The sequence below is a fragment of the Caloenas nicobarica genome, unplaced genomic scaffold (assembly GCF_036013445.1).
Source record: "Caloenas nicobarica isolate bCalNic1 unplaced genomic scaffold, bCalNic1.hap1 Scaffold_249, whole genome shotgun sequence".
In the NCBI taxonomy this organism is placed as follows: Eukaryota; Metazoa; Chordata; class Aves; order Columbiformes; family Columbidae; genus Caloenas; species Caloenas nicobarica.
Window position 1 is genome coordinate 144,243 of NW_027017238.1, and position 18,201 is coordinate 162,443.

The window sequence follows — 18,201 nt, forward strand, 5'->3', positions numbered from 1 at the left end:
CACTCGTTGCACCTAAGACAGCAGAAAAAGAGCTCTAGTGCTTGGGACAAGTCCCCAGCCCCACACTCCTCCTCACCCCTACCCCTGCTCACTGCAAACGGTCCTCTGAGTCCAAAGGGGTCCACAAAGCCCCTGCAAAACAAGAAGGAAACGCTGAACCGAGTCACCAGGCAGTACTGTGCTCCTGAACACCAGCCACCTCCTCACCTTCTTGGCTGCTGGTCGGCGTGCGGCTTCACCCCTCCGAGCTTGCCTGTAGCGCCTGCTAAAACAAAGGCGCATGCTCAGATACTGCCCAAAAGCACAGCCTGCCCGCAGACGGTCCCATGTCCCGCCCCTTTACCTTGGCTGCTCGCCCACCTGGCCTCCGGCACCTTCACCTGCCACGCTGTTGACCGCGTTGAGGCCCAGCTACCACCTGTAAAACACAAGCAAAGGATGCTGAGACCTGCACCAGAAACACAACACCTGAAATGAGACGCTGCTTCGGCCCAGCGCTCCTTGCTCACCTCGACCGAGGAGCTGCGGTGCCAATACCCGGCTTTCCTCCTCGCTTCGCACCTATAAAATAGAGAAACAACCAAACTTACATAGAGGCACATGGCACACCTTCCCTCTGAGACCTCGCACCGGCCCACGGCGCTCGGCTTGCCTCTTCCGTCGCTCTTTTAGGCCAAGTTTTCCCTCTGCATCTGAAATCAAGGTATTCAACAGGTCACCCAGATGCTGATCAACAGCTTGACCATTCCACAGGTCTGCTTTCTATTCACAAATAACACCAGAAGCTCTAATCGAGCCCCTAAATTACTGGTGAAGGGACTGCCCACTGCCCCTGCCCACAGCTGCTCCGTCCTAGATGACTGAACAACCTTTGCCCACACTATTACATATATCAAGAGATTAACCATGGACTCCTAGGGCTCAGTCCACCCACCCATGACTCTACGTCTCCAGGCAGAGCAGCTCCGAGCCAAACGCGCACATGCGAAGACTGACGCTCCACAGAACGCTACAAACAGCACGACTGCAACAGCACCAAAAACACTCGACAATGAGAACGACTCCAAGACCAGAGACTGCATCAATCAAAAGAACCTGTGGGGAGGCAGAAGAGAGGCGAGAAGCCTCTACTGCAACCCCAAAACAAAAAGGAGCCGAACGTCACGGCCCCTTACGAGACGGCGGCACTGGCACAAACCAACCAACCAACCGAGACGGCGGCACTGGCACAAACCAACCAACCGACCGAGACGGCGGCACTGGCACAAACCAACCAACCGACCGAGACGGCAGCACTGGCAAAACGCTCCCGCAAGACCTAAGAACTTCTTCCCAGCATCCTGAAGTGCCAGTCCCTTAGACTGGATGGGTAGAGAGGAGAGCTGCCCACGCAGCCCTGAACACCACCATAAAACAACTGACCAGAAATGTCCAAGGCGCAAGAACCATCCACGCTTTCGGCTGCTGATACAAGAAAACTGGCACCCAATTGGCGATAGGCCAATCGGCACCCGCATTCCAGACCCCGGGATGGCGCCTGAGATGTCTGTCATGCCCCTCGGGCACGACGAGACCCCAGGATCGTCTGAACGGCGCAAGGCAGGCTTCCCGAAGTGCACAACAACGCAGACACAGGCTGGAGCTGCCCTGCCCAAGCTGGCATCGCACTGTAAGGTTCCCTGCGCCCTTTACCCACCCAAAGGGAACTGGTCCTGGACGGCCCTTTCCCCTCTGAGACCTTTAGCCCCTCGCCCCTGCAGTTCCCAGCCCCTCCCCAGCCCCCGTGCCTCCACTTAGCTTTCAGAGGGCCAAGGGACTGAATCCATCCGGGGAGGAAAACACCACATGGGCTCATGGGGATCTTCCTGCAGTTGCCAGTTTCCCCTTCATCCCCTGCAATAAGAAAAGAAAACAGACACACACTATTGAGCACCAGGGTAATATTTACCAGTACTAGTCTAATAGCCACTGCGCACCTTGGCTGAGTTCTGGGAAGGACATTTGAATGATCCATCCACCAGGGGCCACCGCCCGCTGCAAGGGTTCTGGGGACAACCCCGTGTTCTGTGGGTGATCAGGGAGGCGATGAGCCACCCCAGAGCCAGAAAGACACTCTGCCTTATGGCCCCGCTGCTTCCTGCAGGAGTGCTAGAACTCCATCTACAGATACAAGACGCTCACTCTAACCCCCGCTAGATCACCTGAGCGTCAGTCCTAGGAGAAAAGATTGTATCAGCAGCTTGGTATACAGCAGCACAAACCAAAACACAACGCTCCATTTTCATTGCAGTTAGGAGCTCCAGGAAAATGCAAATCTTCTAGAATTCAATCAATAAATTATGCAAGTTACAAACCTTTGCTGCTCCTGGAGCTCTTACCTCTAGCAGACACCTTCACTTCTCCAAACAGGTCTGTCCATGCTGACTAAACAGCTCAAAAGCTGCCCACTGCTGAAGGAGCAGCAGAGAACCAGCACCAAAGCAGCCCTGGAGCAGAATGAGCTCCTGCCCAGGGGCTGGGGCTCAAATACCCCGGGCCCCGCCCACCCCCCTCCCACAATCCCCTGGGGAAGGGGAGGGGTCAATCGGCCCAGGCCCCGCCCACCACCCTGACCAATCACCTGGGGAAGGGGCGGGGTCAATAATTAATATGGTAATAAATAGATTCTACGAGAATCTCTTCTAAAAAGTAACCCAGGGCTTTCTTTGCCTCCCCAGGACTCCAAAGGTCTCCCCAGGACCCCCCTCATCTTCCAGGGCTCCCCAGACCCTCCCCAGCTATCGCCTCGTCTCCCTGGGGCTCCCCTGAGATCCACCGTCCTCCCCAGGGTTCGCATCGATTCCCCGAGGCTGCCAAGTTCTCCCCAGGGCTCGTCTTGGTTCCTCAGGGCTCCCCAAAACGTGTCTTGGTTCCTCAGGGCTCCACATTCCTCCCCAGGGCTCCCCAAGACGTGTCTTGGTTCCCCGGGCTCCCCATTCCTCCCCAGGGCTCCCCAAAACGTGTCTTGGTTCCCCAGAGCTCCCCATTCCTCCCCGGGGCTCCCCAAAACGTGTCTTGGTTCCCCGGGCTCCCCATTCCTCCCCAGGCTCCCCAAAACGTGTCTTGGTTCCTCAGGGCTCCCCAAAACGTGTCTTGGTTCCCCGGGCTCCCCATTCCTCCCCAGGGCTCCCCAAAACGTGTCTTGGTTCCCCAGAGCTCCCCATTCCTCCCCGGGGCTCCCCAAAACGTGTCTTGGTTCCCCGGGCTCCCCATTCCTCCCCAGGCTCCCCAAAACGTGTCTTGGTTCCTCAGGGCTCCCCAAAACGTGTCTTGGTTCCTCAGGGCTCCCCAAAACGTGTCTTGGTTCCCCGGGCTCCCCATTCCTCCCCAGGCTCCCCTACAGGCCTCTGTTGGCTCTGTCGGGCCAGGGGCGTGGTCTCCACCCGGGGGCGTGGCTCCTATGGGGGGCGTGGTCTTCCAGAAGGGGGCGTGGTCTGCAAGATGGGGGCGTGGTCTCCAAGCCGGGGCTCAGTCCCGGTTCCCCCCCGGGTCCTAGAGCCCCCCCAGCCCCGGGGACCAGGACAACCCTCGGGGGATGGGAGGGGGGAACCCACTTACTCCCATTTGGGGGTGCACAAAAAGGGGGGGCAGGTGATGGTTTGACACCAGCCCGGGGGCGTTGGGGCTCCTCGCGGGGGGCAGGGCAGCTCCTGGGTACTGGGGAAGGGGCCACGGGGGTGCCCACGGCATTTGGGGGCTCTGGAGGTGACACCCCCACTGGGACCCAGGCGCCTTCGTGATTCCCAGGGGGGTCCCCTCGGTGTCCCCGGGGGATCCCCCAGCCCCATAGGCTCTGCCTGTAGCCCCCCCCAGTCCCCCACGCCCACCCCATAGACCCTTGTGCCCCCCCCATAATGGGCAGTGGAGGCGTGGTCAGAAAGGGTGGTGATGTGGACAGAGGTGTGGGGTGCTGTGGGGCAGAAACATGGATCTGTGGGGCAGAATGCAGAAGCCGTGAGGTGCTATGTATGTATAGGGTAGAGTGCAGGAGCTATGGGGTGCTGTGGGGCAGCACTGCAGATCTATGGGGCAGAGTAAAGGATCTATGGGGTGCTGTGGGGCAGTGCTGTGGATCTATGGGGCAGAGTGAAGGATCTATGGGGTGCTGTGGGGCAGTGCTGTGTGTCTATGGGGCAGAATGGATGAGCTATGGGGCAAACAAACCCCTCCGGTTTCACCGAAACGCCCCAAAAGACGACTCTCCAGGCTCCCCGTGGTCATGTCGCTTTATTTATTGTCCCCCTGCCCCTTTTGGGGGGGGGGGCGGAGCCTTTGGAAGGCGCCAGCCAATCAGGCAAGAGCGATGGTCATGTGTGGGAGGAGCTCGGCCAGGTGTGCGGGGCTTCTAGACCAGGGCCAAGGGTCTGTTGGCCAATTGGAGGCGGCGCAGCTGCGGGCAGACAGCCAATGGGGCGAGGGCGGAGGCGTGGCCGAGGGCTGGGGGCGGAGTCAAGGGGAGGAGCCAATCAGAGCCCGGCCTCAGCGCCCCCAGTTCATCCCAGTGACCCCCCAGTCCCGCCCAGTCCATGGCTGTTCCCCTTCAGTTCCTCTGGTTTCCATGGAGATCCAGCTCCTCCAGGCAGGGAGGGGCGGGAACCCCCGCAGGGTCATGACCTTGTTGAGTGACAGGTCCAGAACCTGCGGGGAGGGGCAGCCGGACGCCTGGGTCCCTCCCGGACGCCTGGGTCCCTTATTTTGGGGCACTGCTGTGTCCCCACTGGACGCTCTGTCAGGCTCTGTCAGGCTTCGTTGGGCTCTGTCGGCCTCTGTCAAGCTCTGTCGGGCTCTTTTGGGCTTTGTCAGGCTCTGAACACCCTCTGTCAGCCTCCGTCACCTTCAGCTGCCACGCTGTTGACCGCGTTGAGGCCCAGCTACCCCCTGTAAAACACAAGCAAAGGATGCTCGTACCTGCACCAGAAACACAAGACCTGAAACGAGATGCTGCTTCAGCCCTGCGCTCCTTGCTCACCTCGACCGAGGAGCTGCGGTGCTGATACCCGCCTTTCCTCTTGGCTTCACACCTATAAAACAGAGAAACAACCAAACTTACATAGGGGCACACGGACAACGCCACTCTAACAGCACCAAAAACACCCAACAACAAGCACCACTGCAAGACCAGAGATGGCATCAATCAAAAGAATCCACAGGGCGGCAGCGGTGAGGCGAGGAGCCTCTACTGCAAACCCCGAAGAAAAAGGAGCCGAACATCACGGCGCCTTACGAGACGGCAGCACCGGCACAGCAAACGGAGACGGCAGCACCGGCACAGCAAACGGGGACGGCAGCACCGGCACAGCAAACCCCCGAGTTCAGGCGGCCAGTTCCCCATCCAGGGCCCCACGGGCACCTGCTGGGACTGGCAGGTGGGGACTCGGCGCAGCCGGGACTCGAACCCGCAACCCCCGAGTTCAGGCGGCCAGTTCCCCATCCAGGGCCCCACGGGCACCTGCTGGGACTGGCAGGTGGGGACTCGGCGCAGCCGGGACTCGAACCCGCAACCCCCGAGTTCAGGCGGCCAGTTCCCCATCCAGGGCCCCACGAGCACCTGCTGGGACTGGCAGGTGGGGACTCGGCGCAGCCGGGACTCGAACCCGCAACCCCCGAGTTCAGGCGGCCAGTTCCCCATCCAGGGCCCCACGGGCACCTGCTGGGACTGGCAGGTGGGGACTCGGCGCAGCCGGGACTCGAACCCGCAACCCCCGAGTTCAGGCGGCCAGTTCCCCATCCAGGGCCCCACGAGCACCTGCTGGGACTGGCAGGTGGGGACTCGGCGCAGCCGGGACTCGAACCCGCAACCCCCGAGTTCAGGCGGCCAGTTCCCCATCCAGGGCCCCACGGGCACCTGCTGGGACTGGCAGGTGGGGACTCGGCGCAGCCGGGACTCGAACCCGCAACCCCCGAGTTCAGGCGGCCAGTTCCCCATCCAGGGCCCCACGAGCACCTGCTGGGACTGGCAGGTGGGGACTCGGCGCAGCCGGGACTCGAACCCGCAACCCCCGAGTTCAGGCGGCCAGTTCCCCATCCAGGGCCCCACGGGCACCTGCTGCAGGTGGGACTCGAACCCCCAACTCCTGGTACCTGGGACCCTCATCACCCTCGCCGAACATTCTCTTCTCTTTATACCATTTTAACCCATTTTAAATGTTTTCCCCCCTTTCCAAGCAGTTTCTCTCACATTTTATTCCTCTCCCCCCCTTTTCAGATCGACACAATTTCACTTTTATTAAGGTGTTTTAACCCTGTTTTTAACCCTTCCCGTTGTATTTACACCACACTTGATTTATTTTGGGTGCAGTTAACATACTTTAAAACAGACGGTTTGGGCATCTTTTATATAAAATACTCATTAAAAATCTCCATCTTGTGTCTATTTTGCATCAAATAGACTTTTGAAGTGTCCAGTTTATGGCAAATATCCATTAAAATGGTTTTTTTGGTGCCTATTTTATATGAAATTCTCATTAAAATGGCAATTTTGTGTCCATTTTACATCGTATTTACATTAAAATGTTTATTTTTGTTCCTATTCCATCCAAAATTCCCATTAAAATGGTGATTTTTGTCCACTTCACGTCAAATTTACATTAAAATCTCCATTCTTGCACCTCACGTCCAGCGCACACAAAATCGTCCATTTTACGACAAATCTGCACTAAATGTCCATTTTTGTATCTATTTTATGGAAAATACATATTTAAAATGTCTATTTTGTGCGTTTTCTGTCAACACCAAAACGTGGATTTTCCACCCAAAACAGGCGTTTTCCCCGATTTCGCCCCATTTTCCATATTTCACATTTTTAAACATTTTTTTAACCCAAATTTTTGGGCATTTTGGGGCTGGATCCCCTTTTGTGGGACTCACCTGCTCCTCCGGTGATGTCATCAGCCCCAGTGACATCATCACCCCACAAAAAGGCCAAACACATGGGAAACACTCATTACTTTAATTAATTAACTCATTTACATATTTACATACCTACAAAAATAAAGGGTGGGGACTATGCGGGGGGGGCCCCGGTTTTGGGGGGAAAATGACAAATTTCGGGGGGAAAAGGCCCCGAATCGGCCCCCGGCCGCCAGTTTGGGAACCACAAAACCCCCTTAAAACCCCCCAAAAAACCCATTTTTGTGCAGATTTCAGGGTGCCCCCCCCGCTCCCCCACCGGGGGGGGGCACGACCCTGCCCCCCCCTTTTTTTTTTGGGGGGGGGGCACATTTTGGGGTGAAAAAACAACCCAAATGTTCCGCTTTTCCTCACCCCCAGCCACCATGTTCGGCTCCTTGGACCCCCTTAAATGCCCCAAAAAAGCCCATTTTTGTGCACAGAAGTGGGGGAGACGTTTTGGGGCAAAAAGAGCCTGTTCCCCACTTTTCCCACCCCCAATACATAAAAACTAGGGGGAAACAATTTTGGGGGAAAACCCCCCCAAATTTGCCCTTTCTCCCCAGCCTCAGGCACCATTTTAGGTTCCTTAAACCTCCCCAAAAAACCCCATTTTTTGCCCAAAAGCAGGGCGGAGACACATTTTGGGGTGAAAAGAGCCTGTTCCCCACTTTTCCCACCCCCCAATACATAAAAACTGGGGGAAACAAAATTCTGCGAGAAAAACCCCCCAAACGTGCCCCTTTCTCCCCCCTCCAGCCGCCACTTCAGGCCCCTCCTCAGTGCCCCAAACCCCCCGTTTTTCCCCCAAAACGCCCGTTTGTTGCCCTCAGTGCCGCCCCGCGCCCAGCAGGAGGCGCCGTCCCGCCTCGTAATCATCCTGATCAACACTAACGAGCAACCGCACGTCCTGGGGCCCCCCCCCCAAAAACACCCCCCTGAGCGCCTCCCCCAGCGCCCCCGTCACGTAATCGCCCCAAAACGCCTCCAAATAGGCCAATTCCGAAAACTTGATGTCGCACAGAATCGAGCCCAGATCCCGCGATTTCAGGACCCCGCTGGCCTGGCCGAAAATGTCAAGTTCTCGCCCCAAACCGCGGGGCCGGGAGGAGCCGACGCTGCGGCGCAGGACGGACTCGGGGTCGCTCAGCTCGGCACGGACGCGCAGGCGGACGTCTGGGGACAAAAAGGATGAAATTGGGAAAAAAAGGGAAAAAACAGCACTTAGAGAGGGAAAGGGGGGTCCAGGGAACAGATTTGGGGGCAAAAATGGGAATCAGGGGGAAAAATGGGGGTTGAGGTTGCTCAGGTTGAGCAGATGCGCAAGCGGACGTCTGGGGGAAAAAAAGGATGAAACTGGGAAAAAATGGGAAAAAACAGCAGTTAGAGAGGGAAAGGGGGGACCAGGGAACAGATTTGGGGGGTTATATGGGAAATTTGGGGGAAAAAATGGGAATTAGGGGAGAAATTGGGGTTGAGGTCCCTCAGGTTGAGCGGACGCGCAGGTGGATGTTTGGGGAAAAAAAAAACACACAGAGAAATTGGGAAAAAACGGCGGTTTTACAGGAAGATGGAGGTGGGGGGAAGGAAATCGAGGGGAAATTTGGGGAAAAAAATGGGAATTCATGGCAGAAATGGGGGTGGAGGGGGAAAAGTGGGGGTTGAGGTCACTCGGGTCAGAGCAGACGTTCAGGCAGATGTTTGGGGGGAAAAAGGGTGAAACTGGGAAAAAAAAATCGGAGTTAGAGAGGGGAATAAGGGTGGGGGAGATGGACTGGGGAGAAATTTGGGGGGAAAAATGGGAATTTAAAAGAAAAATGGGGATTGGGGGGGAAATAGAGATGGATAAAGGAAAAAAGGGGATCTGGGGACCAAAAAAACAGGGGATTTGGGACAAACCCTGGGAGTTTATGGAGTGACCAGCCCCAGTCTGACCAGTAACCCCAGCAGGTTTTGCCCCAAACTCGGGGATTTTGCCCCAAACTCACCACACGTGACCTTGGGCGGCGGCTCCAGGGGGGGCGGGGCCGGGTGGGGGAGGGGCGGGTGTGTCCTCCTGCGGGGGCGGAGCCTCTTCCGGGGGGCGGGGCCTGGGGGGAGACAGGGGTCAGTGACCTATGGTGACCTACAGAACCCCTATAGGGCCCTGTAACCACCCATAGTGCCCCATAGGTCCCTGTACGGCCCCACAACAACCCCCATATGAGCCCTACAGCCCCTATAGTGTCCTATGGGAGCCCCACAGTGACCTATAGAACCCCCGGACCACCCCACAGCCCCTATAGTGCCCCACAGGAACAGCGCATGAGCCCCACAGCACCTATAGTGCCCTATAGGACCCTGGTAACAGCCCATGTGCCCTACAGAACCATATATGAGCCTTATAGTGCCCCCAGCACCTATAGCACCCCTATACCACCCCATGACTACATATAGAACCCCACAGAGCCCCTACTACCCCCCCAGCCCCTATAGCACCCCCTATGCCCCCCAGCACCCCGTATCACCCCACAACCAGCTACAGAAACCCTACAGCACCCCATGACCACCCATAGCACCCTATGGCAGCACCTATACAAACCCTATAGAACCCCCATACCCCCACAGCACCTACAGCACCCTATAGTGCCCATATACCACCCCACAAACACCTATAGAAACCCTATAGCACCTCATAGAGCCCCCATACCCCCCCCCCCAGCTCCTATAGCCCCCCCATACACCTCCAGCAGCTATAGCACCCTATACCCCCCCATACCTTCCTCAGTAACTATGGAAACCATATAGTCCCCCCATACCCCCCCAGCACCCGTAGCACCCCATAGGACCCCTATGCCACCCCATAACCACCTATAGATAGCCTATAGCACCCCCATATTCCCCCAACCCCTACAGCAACCCCATATACCCACCAGCACCTATAGACACCCTATAGTTCCCCATACCCCCCAGCATTTATAGCACCCTATAGCCCCCTCAGCACCTATAGAGCCCTATAACACTGCCATAGCCCAACAGCATCTATAGCACCCTATAGCAGCCCCGTACTTTCCCCAGTACCTACAGAAACCCTATAGCCCCCAACACCTCCACAACCCTATAGCCCCCCAACACTTATACAGCCCCTATAACACCCTCATACCCTCCCCAGTACATATAGCACGCTATAGTCCCCCCATACCTCCACCAGCACCTATAGACATGCTATGGTCCTTATAGAACCTCTACAGACCCCTAAAGAACCCCACAGACACCTATAAAACCCTAGAGACCCCTATAGAACCCCTATAGAACTCACGCTCCCCCCGCCGCTCTCTGGCAGCTCTGTCTGCGTTGCGCTCGGGGGAAACTGGAAAAAAATAAACAGGAAAAAAAAAACCAAAAACACTCCCATTATTTGGGCAAAAGCCACTGGGTGACATCACGGCTCATAACCGGGGGCACAAACCACTGCAGGTCGGGCCCAAAACTCCCATTATTCTGGTGACCCAAACCCCCCGTTATTTGGGTCATTTCCCCCACAGGGGACCCCAAGTGACCCTAGGGTGACCCCAGATGATGTCAGGGTGATGTCACAGCACCGCAATGACGTCATAGCCAGGGTGCGGCCTCCTCAGCATCACAAATCTCAACAGGCCATGCCCAGAACCCCCGTGATTTGAGTGCCCCAAAACTCCAGTTATTTTAACAATTTCCCCCTCGGGTGACCCCCGGTGAGCCTGGATGACATCACGGTGATGTCACAGTGCTGTGATGACATCATTACCGGGGCGGGGCCGCCGTAACGTCACAAATCTCAGCAGGTCGTGTCGCCGCAGCCGCCGCAGCAGCCGCAGCAGGTTCCCCAAATTCCCCTCGTCGCACAGACCCCGACGCTCCAGCTCCAGCAGCAGCTCCTGGGGGGGCCGGGGGGGTCCCCCCAAATCCAGGGGGGCGTCCAGAGCGTCCGGGGGGGTCCCCGAACCCCACGGGGGCGCCTGGTCCAGGAGAAACGACAGAAGAGCCGCGTCCCGGGGGGTCAGTTGGGCCCCCAGCACCTCGAAGAGGCGGCGCAGGGACAACATCCCATAATAGTCCAGGCAGGCGTCCTCCTCCCACGTCTGTCGCGATATCGGGGTCATGTCGCGATAGCTGGAGCCGTTGTCAGCGTCCGACCCCCCCCCAGGTGGGGAGTGGAGCTGGGAGAGCGACCGGAGCGACTCCAGGGTGGAAGCCAGTCACTAATTAACAGTAATTAACCTGCAAATAAGCAACAGGGAGATGAGAAAAGGGCCCCGAGCCAACACCCCAAACCGGGGGTTCAGACGCCCGAAAAACAACCAAAGAAAACCACCCCAAAATCACTAAAAACCCCCCTCTCTAAAAAACCACCAAAAAGCCCCCAAAGCCACCATGAAATCCAAAAAAGTCCCCAGGGAAAACACAGCAAAACCCCCCCAAAAATAACAGGAAACCCCCAATCTCACCCCAAAACCCCCACAAAAACACCAAAAAGACCCCAAAAAGCACCCAAATAACACCCATATCCCCCCAAACTCACCCCAGAAAACACCAGAAAGTCCCAAAAACCACCAACCCCCCCAAAACCCTCATTATCTCCCCAAATCCAACCCAAAACTCCCTAAAACACACCCAAAACCCCCACAAAAAAAACCTCAAAAACCCCAAACCCACCAAAAGTTCCCCGAACAAGAAGTCCCCCCAAAAAGCGAAACCCACCCATAAGCCCCCCCAAAAAGCCCAAAGAACACCCCAAGACAACAACCCCGCCCCCAAAACCACTTGAATCCTTCTCGGAGTGCCTTTAACACACCCGAACTCTCGCAAAGCCCCCCGCAGGGCCCCCCAACGCCCCGACCCCCGCCGCATGTCTCCACCGCCCCCCCCGCCAAACTTTTACCTCAGGCCCGCGCCGCCGCCGCCCGGACCCTTCTGGCACCTTCGATCGCTCTGCGCATGCGCGACGCCGGACGCACGCCCATCTGCGCCAGACCGCGCCCCCTCCCCGCCCAGACCACGCCCCCTCCCCGCCCACCGCACGCGGCGCCGCGGGCCCCCGGCCGCGTGACCCACGTGCGTGGGCGGGGCCGACCCGCGCGCCGCGCCCCCCGCCCCGCCCACCGGCAGTGCGCACGCGCGGGAGCTGCGCTGGTGGCGCGAGGGGGGGGGGGGACGGAAACAGCGCAGGGCCGGGGGGCTGCGGGACTGAGTGAGCGGCGGGGCGGGAGGCAGGAGCGGGCTGCGGGAGGGGCCGCACAACTGGAGCAGCGGGCCGGGAGACAGGAGCGGGCTGCGGGGCTGCGGGAGTGAGCAGCGGGGCGGGAGACAGCAGCGGGCTGCGGGGCTGCGGGAGGGGCCGCACAACTGGAGCGGCGGGCCGGGAGACAGGAGCGGGCTGCGGGGCTGCCGGGCTGCGGGAGGGGCCGCACAACTGGAGCGGCGGGCCGGGAGACGCCAGCCGGCTGCGGGGCCGCGCAAGGAGCGCAGGGCAGGCCGCCGGCTCCGCGCAAATGACGTAGCGGCCGCTCCCTTCCCCCCCGCCCTCCTCCGGCTCGCACGCGCCCCGCCACGTGCGAACCGCGGCCCCGCCCCCCGCGTGCCCGCGCACGTGCGCAGCCGCGTGTAAACACACGTGACCCCGCCCACGCCCAGCGCCCAATCCCTCACCGCGCATGCGCGGCCGGGGAAGGGGGCGGGACGCGGCCCCGTCGTTGTCACCACCCACTTGTGGGCGTGGCCCGCCTGCAAAGCGCCGCGGCCGCTGATTGGGGGGCCGCGAGCCAATGAGGGCGCCGGGAGAAGAGGGCGGTGAGACCGGCGGGAGCACCTGGGTCCTTGTGCCCCGCAGACGGTCCGCACCCGCGGACACGGACACAGCCGGGCTGCACCCCAGACACACACACAGCCGGGCTGCACCCCAGACACACACACAGCCGGGCTGCACCCCAGACACACACACAGCCGGGCTGCACCCCAGACACACACACAGCCGGGCCGTTCCCCAGACACACACACAGCCGGGCCGTTCCCCAGACACACACACAGCCGGGCTGCACCCCAGACACACACACAGCCGGGCTGCACCCCAGACACACACACAGCCGGGCTGCACCCCAGACACACACACAGCCGGGCCGTTCCCCAGACACACACACAGCCGGGCCGTTCCCCAGACACACACACAGCCGGGCTGTTCCCCAGACACACACACAGCCGGGCTGTTCCCCAGACACACACACAGCCGGGCTGCACCCCAGACACACACACAGCCGGGCCGTTCCCCAGACACACACACAGCCGGGCCGTTCCCCAGACACACACACAGCCGGGCTGTTCCCCAGACACACACACAGCCGGGCTGTTCCCCAGACACACACACAGCCGGGCTGCACCCCAGACACACACACAGCCGGGCCGTTCCCCAGACACACACACAGCCGGGCTGCACCCCAGACACACACACAGCCGGGCTGCACCCCAGACACACACACAGCCGGGCTGCACCCCAGACACACACACAGCCGGGCCGTTCCCCAGACACACACACAGCCGGGCCGTTCCCCAGACACACACACAGCCGGGCTGCACCCCAGACACACACACAGCCGGGCTGCACCCCAGACACACACACAGCCGGGCTGCACCCCAGACACACACACAGCCGGGCCGTTCCCCAGACACACACACAGCCGGGCTGTTCCCCAGACACACACACAGCCGGGCCGTTCCCCAGACACACACACAGCCGGGCCGTTCCCCAGACACACACACAGCCGGGCTGTTCCCCAGACACACACACAGCCGGGCTGCACCCCAGACACACACACAGCCGGGCCGTTCCCCAGACACACACACAGCCGGGCCGTTCCCCAGACACACACACAGCCGGGCTGTTCCCCAGACACACACACAGCCGGGCTGTTCCCCAGACACACACACAGCCGGGCTGCACCCCAGACACACACACAGCCGGGCTGCACCCCAGACACACACACAGCCGGGCCGTTCCCCAGACACACACACAGCCGGGCCGTTCCCCAGACACACACACAGCCGGGCTGCACCCCAGACACACACACAGCCGGGCCGTTCCCCAGACACACACACAGCCGGGCCGTTCCCCAGACACACACACAGCCGGGCTGCACCCCAGACACACACACAGCCGGGCCGTTCCCCAGACACACACACAGCCGGGCCGTTCCCCAGACACACACACAGCCGGGCTGCACCCAGACACACACACAGCCGGGCCGTTCCCCAGACACACACACAGCCGGGCTGCACCCCAGACACACACACAGCCGGGCTGTTCCCCAGACACACACACAGCCGGGCCGTTCCCCAGACACACACACAGCCGGGCTGCACCCCAGACACACACACAGCCGGGCTGCACCCAGACACACACACAGCCGGGCTGTTCCCCAGACACACACACAGCCCGGCCGTTCCCCAGACACACACACAGCCGGGCTGCACCCCAGACACACACACAGCCGGGCTGCTCCCCAGACACACACACAGCCGGGCCGTTCCCCAGACACACACACAGCCGGGCCGTTCCCCAGACACACACACAGCCGGGCCGTTCCCCAGACACACACACAGCCGGGCTGCACCCCAGACACACACACAGCCGGGCTGCACCCCAGACACACACACAGCCGGGCTGCACCCCAGACACACACACAGCCGGGCCGTTCCCCAGACACACACACAGCCGGGCTGCACCCCAGACACACACACAGCCGGGCTGCACCCCAGACACACACACAGCCGGGCCGTTCCCCAGACACACACACAGCCGGGCCGTTCCCCAGACACACACACAGCCGGGCCGTTCCCCAGACACACACACAGCCGGGCTGTTCCCCAGACACACACACAGCCGGGCTGTTCCCCAGACACACACACAGCCGGGCTGCACCCCAGACACACACACAGCCGGGCCGTTCCCCAGACACACACACAGCCGGGCCGTTCCCCAGACACACACACAGCCGGGCCGTTCCCCAGACACACACACAGCCGGGCCGTTCCCCAGACACACACACAGCCGGGCCGTTCCCCAGACACACACACAGCCGGGCCGTTCCCCAGACACACACACAGCCGGGCCGTTCCCCAGACACACACACAGCCGGGCTGTTCCCCAGACACACACACAGCCGGGCTGCACCCCAGACACACACACAGCCGGGCTGCACCCCAGACACACACACAGCCGGGCTGTTCCCCAGACACACACACAGCCGGGCCGTTCCCCAGACACACACACAGCCGGGCTGCACCCCAGACACACACACAGCCGGGCTGCACCCCAGACACACACACAGCCGGGCTGCACCCCAGACACACACACAGCCGGGCTGTTCCCCAGACACACACACAGCCGGGCCGTTCCCCAGACACACACACAGCCGGGCTGCACCCCAGACACACACACAGCCGGGCTGCACCCCAGACACACACACAGCCGGGCTGCACCCCAGACACACACACAGCCGGGCCGTTCCCCAGACACACACACAGCCGGGCTGTTCCCCAGACACACACACAGCCGGGCCGTTCCCCAGACACACACACAGCCCGGCCGTTCCCCAGACACACACACAGCCGGGCCGTTCCCCAGACACACACACAGCCGGGCTGCACCCCAGACACACACACAGCCGGGCCGTTCCCCAGACACACACACAGCCGGGCCGTTCCCCAGACACACACACAGCCGGGCCGTTCCCCAGACACACACACAGCCGGGCCGTTCCCCAGACACACACACAGCCGGGCTGTTCCCCAGACACACACACAGCCGGGCCGTTCCCCAGACACACACACAGCCGGGCCGTTCCCCAGACACACACACAGCCGGGCTGCACCCCAGACACACACACAGCCGGGCCGTTCCCCAGACACACACACAGCCGGGCTGCTCCCCAGACACACACACAGCCGGGCTGTTCCCCAGACACACACACAGCCGGGCTGCACCCCAGACACACACACAGCCGGGCTGCACCCCAGACACACACACAGCCGGGCCGTTCCCCAGACACACACACAGCCGGGCCGTTCCCCAGACACACACACAGCCGGGCCGTTCCCCAGACACACACACAGCCGGGCCGTTCCCCAGACACACACACAGCCGGGCCGTTCCCCAGACACACACACAGCCGGGCCGTTCCCCAGACACACACACAGCCGGGCTGCACCCCAGACACACACACAGCCGGGCTGCACCCCAGACACACACACAGCCGGGCTGTTCCCCAGACACACACACAGCCGGGCCGTTCCCCAGACACACACACAGCCGGGCCGTTCCCCAGACACACACACAGCCGGGCTGCACCCCAGACACACACACAGCCGGGCTGCACCCCAGACACACACACAGCCGGGCCGTTCCCCAGACACACACACAGCCGGGCCGTTCCCCAGACACACACACAGCCGGGCCGTTCCCCAGACACACACACAGCCGGGCTGCACCCCAGACACACACACAGCCGGGCTGCACCCCAGACACACACACAGCCGGGCTGTTCCCCAGACACACACACAGCCGGGCTGCACCCCAGACACACACACAGCCGGGCTGTTCCCCAGACACACACACAGCCGGGCCGTTCCCCAGACACACACACAGCCGGGCCGTTCCCCAGACACACACACAGCCGGGCTGCACCCCAGACACACACACAGCCGGGCCGTTCCCCAGACACACACACAGCCGGGCCGTTCCCCAGACACACACACAGCCGGGCTGCACCCCAGACACACACACAGCCGGGCCGTTCCCCAGACACACACACAGCCGGGCCGTTCCCCAGACACACACACAGCCGGGCTGCACCCCAGACACACACACAGCCGGGCTGCTCCCCAGACACACACACAGCCGGGCTGCACCCCAGACACACACACAGCCGGGCCGTTCCCCAGACACACACACAGCCGGGCTGCACCCCAGACACACACACAGCCGGGCCGTTCCCCAGACACACACACAGCCGGGCCGTTCCCCAGACACACACACAGCCGGGCTGCACCCCAGACACACACACAGCCGGGCTGCACCCCAGACACACACACAGCCGGGCTGTTCCCCAGACACACACACAGCCGGGCTGCACCCCAGACACACACACAGCCGGGCTGTTCCCCAGACACACACACAGCCGGGCCGTTCCCCAGACACACACACAGCCGGGCCGTTCCCCAGACACACACACAGCCGGGCTGCACCCCAGACACACACACAGCCGGGCTGCACCCCAGACACACACACAGCCGGGCCGTTCCCCAGACACACACACAGCCGGGCTGTTCCCCAGACACACACACAGCCGGGCCGTTCCCCAGACACACACACAGCCGGGCTGCTCCCCAGACACACACACAGCCGGGCTGCACCCCAGACACACACACAGCCGGGCTGTTCCCCAGACACACACACAGCCGGGCTGCACCCCAGACACACACACAGCCGGGCTGTTCCCCAGACACACACACAGCCGGGCCGTTCCCCAGACACACACACAGCCGGGCTGCTCCCCAGACACACACACAGCCGGGCTGTTCCCCAGACACACACACAGCCGGGCTGCACCCCAGACACACACACAGCCGGGCTGTTCCCCAGACACACACACAGCCGGGCCGTTCCCCAGACACACACACAGCCGGGCTGCTCCCCAGACACACACACAGCCGGGCTGCACCCCAGACACACACACAGCCGGGCTGTTCCCCAGACACACACACAGCCGGGCTGCTCCCCAGACACACACACAGCCGGGCCGTTCCCCAGACACACACACAGCCGGGCTGTTCCCCAGACACACACACAGCCGGGCTGCACCCCAGACACACACACAGCCGGGCTGCACCCCAGACACACACACAGCCGGGCTGCACCCCAGACACACACACAGCCGGGCTGCTCCCCAGACACACACACAGCCGGGCTGCACCCCAGACACACACACAGCCGGGCTGTTCCCCAGACACACACACAGCCGGGCTGCACCCCAGACACACACACAGCCGGGCTGTTCCCCAGACACACACACAGCCGGGCCGTTCCCCAGACACACACACAGCCGGGCCGTTCCCCAGACACACACACAGCCGGGCTGCTCCCCAGACACACACACAGCCGGGCTGCACCCCAGACACACACACAGCCGGGCTGCACCCCAGACACACACACAGCCGGGCTGTTCCCCAGACACACACACAGCCGGGCTGCACCCCAGACACACA

General features: G+C 61.3%; 1 protein-coding gene across 1 annotated transcript; it reads right to left on the reverse strand.

Moving 5' to 3' along the window:
- Positions 1 to 7,712: 7,712 nt before the first annotated feature.
- Positions 7,713 to 11,905, reverse strand: LOC136002734 (DNA-binding death effector domain-containing protein 2-like). The gene is made up of 5 exons (XM_065657996.1): positions 11,828 to 11,905; positions 10,694 to 11,166; positions 10,226 to 10,276; positions 8,916 to 9,017; positions 7,713 to 8,103 (listed from the first exon to the last, which is right to left on the reverse strand). Exons 2-5 carry the CDS (start codon positions 11,046 to 11,048, stop codon positions 7,757 to 7,759), a joined length of 855 nt encoding a protein of 284 aa, XP_065514068.1. The 5' UTR covers positions 11,049 to 11,166; positions 11,828 to 11,905; the 3' UTR covers positions 7,713 to 7,756.
- Positions 11,906 to 18,201: the final 6,296 nt, after the last annotated feature.

Bases quoted from the DNA above. Each gene is read 5' to 3' on its own strand.
- LOC136002734 (XM_065657996.1), bottom strand. From the start codon at position 11,048: ATGACCCCGATATCGCGACAGACGTGGGAGGAGGACGCCTGCCTGGAC. The intron at 10,277-10,693 runs GTAATGATGTCA...ATTTTTTTCCAG, and splicing joins GTTACGGCGGCCCCGCCCCG to TTTCCCCCGAGCGCAACGCA. The intron at 9,018-10,225 runs GTGAGTTCTATA...GTCTCCCCCCAG, and splicing joins CAGAGAGCGGCGGGGGGAGC to GCCCCGCCCCCCGGAAGAGG.